This window comes from Oryctolagus cuniculus, chromosome 15 (genome assembly GCF_051225735.1).
Source record: "Oryctolagus cuniculus isolate XC-2025 breed Fujian yellow rabbit chromosome 15, ASM5122573v1, whole genome shotgun sequence".
Classification (NCBI taxonomy): Eukaryota; Metazoa; Chordata; class Mammalia; order Lagomorpha; family Leporidae; genus Oryctolagus; species Oryctolagus cuniculus.
This window is the reverse complement of record NC_142881.1, coordinates 33,953,690-33,959,989: the sequence shown is the minus strand read 5'-3', so window position 1 is coordinate 33,959,989 and position 6,300 is coordinate 33,953,690. Positions and strand designations below refer to the sequence as shown.

The 6,300-nt window shown below is 53.2% G+C and overlaps 1 protein-coding gene across 3 annotated transcripts in view; it reads right to left on the bottom strand.

The window, feature by feature from the left end:
- Positions 1-4,429: 4,429 nt before the first annotated feature.
- The window catches only part of ALDH18A1 (aldehyde dehydrogenase 18 family member A1), a 48,575-nt gene continuing 46,704 nt past the window's right edge, over positions 4,430-6,300 (bottom strand). For all 3 annotated transcript variants that reach the window (XM_008270243.5, XM_002718544.6, XM_089314657.1), the window contains exon 18: positions 4,430-5,409. In XM_008270243.5, coding sequence (XP_008268465.1) covers positions 5,228-5,409 — 182 coding nt within the window. In that variant the 3' untranslated portion in view covers positions 4,430-5,227. The remainder of the gene's footprint in view (positions 5,410-6,300) is intronic.

Below are 6,300 nucleotides of genomic sequence, written 5' to 3'. Positions count from 1 at the left end.
CCGCACCCCTACGTGGGCACAGCAGCACTGCCTACAACTCGCTCTTTCCTCTCTGGAACTGTCAGAGACTTTGTCTTTTCTCCACATCTCCTATAGCAATTTCGCTTTCTACCACCAATCCTGCAGTATAAAAGCTGTGCATCTGCACAAGGGAATAACAAGGTCTTCTAAGAAAAATCCACTCTTTAGAGTTATTAGGAGTAACTGGCAAACACCAATTACACAAGGGACTTGTTAACAACTCCCGTTCCTGCCCTAGCCCCAGAAATCTTGGCTCAAGAGATCCGGGCATCTCATCTCATCTTTCTTGCGCACCTCCACTCATTTTGCTACAATGATGCTTGGACCACAGTTTGCAGAACACTGAGGCCCACAGATCTGGCAGTTAACCTGTATGTGTGTATATAAACGTCCACCCAAGGCTTGGGCAGCTGTGGATGTCAGACAGGAAAAACAACTTGTTCAGCTAATTTGCAAGTTAGTGATGGATACTCCCCGTCCGCCCTCCCCCCATCTAAATGGAAAGCTGACCCAGGTAGGATGGGGAAATTCAGGCACAAACGTTCAAAGACTTGTCAGTGGCAGAGCTGGGAACTAAATTCTGTGCCAGCTTCGTGCTCCGTCTATCATGGCGGGCTGCAGGTGGCGGTGTGAGCCTCCAGTGTGTGGTCACCTCCCCTGCCACTTCCTCTCCACGAGTGTCCTGGGCGCTGTGGCTGCCTCCCTGGCCTCTGCTGCTTCTCCCCTTCATTGTGCAGCAGGTGAATGGATTCCACACTCAACTCCACCAATCAATTAGTAACATCTTCCTTCCCTACCCGATTTCCCTTCTCTCTCACCAAGAGAACTTCTATTTTCCCAGCCCAGCAACGAGCTCAGATAAGAGTTATACTTTCCAGAACCCTTGAAGATAGGGAGGCCACGAGCCAGTTCTAGTCAAGCCATTGGAATGTCCCTTAGCAGAGGGCAGCTGGCCTATACTCTTGCCTGCTGCCCAGACCTCAGCCCCAGTGGTTGGAATGCCAGGCGCACTTGGACGAGGGCCTCGCCCTAGGAAGGAAGAGCAGAAACCAAAAGCAGCCCGAGTGCCTGATGCCACCAGGGAGCTCTCCCCACAGTCTTGGGCTGCCGTCCTCTACACCTCTTTATATACAAGAGAAAAACACTCCTATCACGTTCAAGTCCTAGCTGTTTGGGTTTTCTGTGGCATGCAGCTCAATTCCTCATCTATGTTAACGACAGGGATTGATCCAGGCCAATTTCCTAAGAGTGGAATTTAAGATTTTTGTTCAATGCGGGAAGCAGGAAACAGTTTTCTGACCTTACTCCACAGCCCACTCACAATGTGGCTGGGCTCAAGTTAGCAGATATCCAGGGTTGTCCTAAGGGATCTGACAGATAACCCTTCCGTGTAGACATTCCTGCCTCTGACCTAATGCTGTTCCCAATCTGGACTCCAGTTAGGCAGGGTGGAGCAGCCAGCATTCGCATTGGCCAGGTCATCATGTCTATCCTCACCCAAGCTGCAGAACAAGGAACGCGTGACTGAGGCCCTGTGTAAGGCCAAGTTCAAGTTGTCTGGTTGCCAGAAGATCCAGCTCAAAGTGAGGCTTTACCAAGTTTAAAGGGGACGAATTTGAAGACACGGTGGCTGAGAAGTGGCTCATCCCAGATGGGCGAGGGGTCAAACACATCCCCGGCTCACCTGAACAAGTGGCAGGCCCTTCACTCGTGAGAGCTTCCACTATCCTGAGGTCTCTTTTCTCAAATCAACAATAATCAATCCTATTTGCTGCCAAAGAAAACAAAAAGAAATGAAAATTCCGAGCCCTCACCCCCGATCTGTGGAATCAGCAGTCTGTGTGGATAAGCGCTGAATGACTGAAGATTCTGAAGCTTGAGAACCACTGAGCTGGAGATGGACAGTGAAGCAGAGCCGCAGCCCTGGTTAGGACTGGCCTGGACTGTACCTTTGTTTGGACTTCTCGGTCACGCAGGCAGATACTGCACATTCCCCACTTTGTTCAAACTGGTGTAAGCTGTGCTTGTTATTTGCTCCTGAAAACATCCCTCGAGATTGCTGCTGCCCTGGCTGCTGTTCCTAACAGGGCAGCAACTGCCACCCAGAATATTCTGTTCCATGTACACCTGAGACAGATTTGAGTAATAATGACATCAACAGCACCTGCCTCGGAGAAAGAAAAGGCATTTTATTAGATTTAAAACCATTGCCAGACAAGATTTCCAGATGACTATGTCCAAATATCCAAATATACAAAATCTTTGTGTTTGTATGGAGATTTAAATACGAAAATCCGATTCAGAAGAGCACACACACTCCATATGTTTTATACTAGACCGTAGTAGTGCCTGTGGGTGTTTGGAAATCCAGTCTCTTGCTGGGTCCCATCCCTGGCAGCCCCTCCCCCCAGCAGCCTCTCTCTTCTAGGCAGGTGATGCTATTCACCTGGATGCATCCTGTTTTTTTTTTTTTTTTTTTTAAAGATTTACTTATTTATTTGAAAGTCAGAGTTACATAGAGAGAGAAGGAGAGGCAGAGAGAGAGAGGGGTCCTCCATCCACTGGTTCACTCCCCAATTGGCCACAATGACCCGAGCTGCGCCGATCCAAAGCCAGGAGCCAGGAGCTTCTTCCAGGTCTCCCACGTGGGTACAGGGGCCCAAGGACTTGGACCATCCTCTTCTGCAGCAGAGAGTTGGAAGTGGAGCAGCCGGGACTCGAACCGGCCCCCATATGGGATGCCTGCACTGCAGGCGGCAGCTTTACTTGCTATGTCACAGTGCCAGCCCTGCACCTTCTCTTTCTTGGGCTCAGAGTAGGTTCTCTGTTGCTGCAACCACTTCTCAACAGCAGCCACTCCCAAAACTCAGGCGCTTAAATGTGTGATCAGACTTGGCTGTTCTCACTGCTCATGCGCAGGGCAATCCTGGGCTTCTGGTGACCAGAAAATCTGGCTCCCCAACACTGCCTCAAGTTACCAGCAGAAACTTCTGGTTTCTCGTAGAACACAGTCAAGGCTACAGTGGCAACTGAAGACTCACAGCAGGAGACCACCTCGCCCCTACTAAGTGCTTGCTTTGTGCCAGAGCTGTGCCCACCTCTGGAGCCAGGACAATCCGTGAGCGTTACCAGACTGCCCACGGCAGGGGGATGAATGGGACTGTGGCTGCATCCTGGCTCCTGTGTAGGGATTGCATCACTTTTGTAGAAAAAGCCAAGAACATGGGTGGCCCATGCTCCCTGTAGAAACCGTCTAAAGCCAAGGTTTCTGCATACAGGAAACTGGCCTTGTTGGGTACCTGAGCTTTACCTGTATCTCCCAGGTCATTGCCCACCCCCATCCCATGCCGTAAGAACTGTGGCTCCAGCAGGGAGACAACACCAGCTGTCTACAACGTAACACCTTCATGTTTAGCCACATGAACCTGCTGCCCCGAACTGGAATATTCACTGCTCCCCAAACTCGTTGGTTTCATCTCCACCTCCGGGTGTTTGCTTGCACCAGCCTCCTGCCTGGATGCTCGGCCCACTGGTTACTGGTAGGACACATCTCTCAGGGCTGAACTCCAGGCCTGCCTGCCCCATGGCCTCTTCTCTCCAAGGGCTCTGGCCCTGTTGGGTCACTTTCTATTTTAGACTCCCGCCCGGGGCACTTGTTGTCCAGTTGCGAGCTTATTGTGGCACTTGCGATATAGTCTCAGCATGACTTTGTTTATTGCCTTTTCAGGCAAGCTATGCCAGAATCCTTGTTCAGAGGGCAGGGCAGGCACGGTGGCTTGCTATTCCATGTAAGGGTCTGGATAAGAGGCAGAGTCTGGGGACAGCCTGGGAACAAGGTTCCACAGGACACCGTGCATCTTGGGGCCCATAAGACATCCTTGGAGCATAAAAGGAAGCGGGAAGTGGTTATTTCTTCAGGAAGGGCCCCAGCAGACAGAACTCATTCAACTGCAGCCTGTTGGGCACCAGGGACCCTAAGGATAGGCTTGATGGAGGGGAAAGAGGTGCGGGGTCGAGCTGTCAGGTGATCCCGAGACAACAAGGCTGGCAGGGCAGCTGGGAGAACGGAGCTATTTACATCCCCAATCTGGGAACGGTGGCCAGGGCTCTGTGCAGCTGGGTGGATGCTTTGGCACACGTCATGGAGACAGCATGCTCGTGTCACACACATGCACCAGACAGACTCGGGCCATCACCACGCTCCCAGTCTGGAAGCTCTGGGGTTTCACGTACTGCTTTCCTCTCTCCCAGCGTGAGTCCCTCCCATGGGGGTTAGCGCTAAGACAGATGGCTCGTCTCCCAGCCAGCTTCTGGAGAACAGGCCACCCCTAAAAGTGGGGGCAGGAGGGTCACATGAGAGGGAAAAGCATCACGGCAGATAAGGGATAAAACTTCAATCACACACGTAGGCTTTTCCTAAGAACTTTATTTCTCCAAAAAGGGAGGGGGGAGGAATCCAAAGTATTAAAATAATCCTCAAATTTCTGTTTTGGAGGAAAAGGACAGATTGACAAAATAATTCATACAAAAATGTCGCTCCTCCTGGCTGCGGCTCTCAGTGGGGAACGTTCCGAGACGCGCGGCTCCTGGGCACCGCTGCTCAGGGTCCAGGCGCGTCCCCTACAGCGGGAGAGCTGCGGGCATCCGGGTGCTGCTTCCTCTGAGTAAACAGAACCGCGCATCTTCCCGCAGACTCGAGGCAGCCTGCTTCCGTGAGTGTTTCTGAGGAGGATGCTAAAAGCAGAGAGGCCCCTTTTCTACACTCTTCCCGGGTGGGGACGACTTGCATGTGAAAGGAAAGGAAGTGAAATGCGCAAGGACTTCTTAGGAGACTGGCTCTGGTACCACGGAACGCCAGGGAGCCTTTACCTCACCGAGGCACTAACAAGCAGCCATGATTTTCCTTCGCCTTTTATGCGGGGCAATTCCACCCTTCTGTATCTATCATCAAAGGAACCGAGCTGGGCAAAGCCAAGTCCCAATCCATAGGAAGTATTTCCAAAGGAAAAAAAAGGGGGGGGGGCAGCTGGAATACGCGTGTCAGCTGAGACTGGTACTGCTGACCGGAGCCCACAGCACGGAGGCAGCGTGGTTTCCCACAGGCGGGCTCTTGCAGGAGCTGGGAGTCAGGACGCGACTTGTCCCCTGAGATGCTAACACAAGCTCGCTGTCCACCGGGAACACTGCTGGGTTCTCCTGGCTCGCGTCAGTTGGTGTTTCGCTGAGGAACAGGGAGGTTCTCGTGAAGATATTTCAGAGTTCCGTGCTCTGAGAAGTCTGAGACCACGTGGTCCTGCCCTCGTAGCAGCCACTTGGTGGTAAGCAGTCCCTCGAGCCCTACTGGGCCCCGGGCATGGATCCGCGATGTGCTGATTCCCACTTCAGCTCCTGCCGAACAGCAACAGTAAAGATGCAGCTTTTCCCAGCCACTGCTCCCTGCCCACCTGCCACACCCACACGGCCTCCCCTTCCCCACCTGCTACCCTCTCCCCTGCCCTGACCCCTCCTCCCCAGACCAGCTCCAGTCCTGCTGTGCTTGGAAGGAGGCTCTGTTGTCACCGCGTATCAACTCCCATAACACAACCCCCATGCCGCCTCTGCTCTCTGTGTACCCCCCCTCCCCCACCCCTGTGCATTTCCGACAATGCTGGAAGTGCTGTCTCTGGCTGACTGTGTGCCGTGTCTTGACGTTTTGGCATGTCTGAAGTGTACAACAATGTTTGGTATAAAGGTTTCAACTCCTCAAAGACTCTTCCAATTCTAGAAGCCAGGAGCGTGTTCTTAGTATCTACAGAAGGCCCAGCACATGGGCACTCACAAGACAGGAAAGGGTTAACCGTTCATTTCCCTTTCCTCTTGCTCCTGGCTCAGACCCAGGGTGGAGGCAGGGTCCACTGACCCATCACAGCTGCACTGAGCGTGCACCACGTACCAGGTACTGTGCTGGGTCCTGGGGATATGGTGGTGACCAGGAGGTACAGCATTCTCTTTCATGGACCTGATATTCCAGGGGGTCAGCCAGCCAGCGCACAGGCAAGTGAACAGTCTCAGGTGGTGCGTGAGTGTGGGGAAGGGGCATGTGACAGACGCTGCGTGGGGGCTGGAAAACCTGCTGGGCGGGGTGCTCAGGCGAAGCCTCCCTGAGGAGGTACCTGCTGGCTGGAACCTGAACACGGACAAGCAGCTGGCCTAGGTGGACCAGGTGAGAGGTGCTGCAGCCAGAGAGGAGCCAGCGCAAGGCCTGAGGGCATACACATGGTGGCTGGCAAGGGCTGTGAG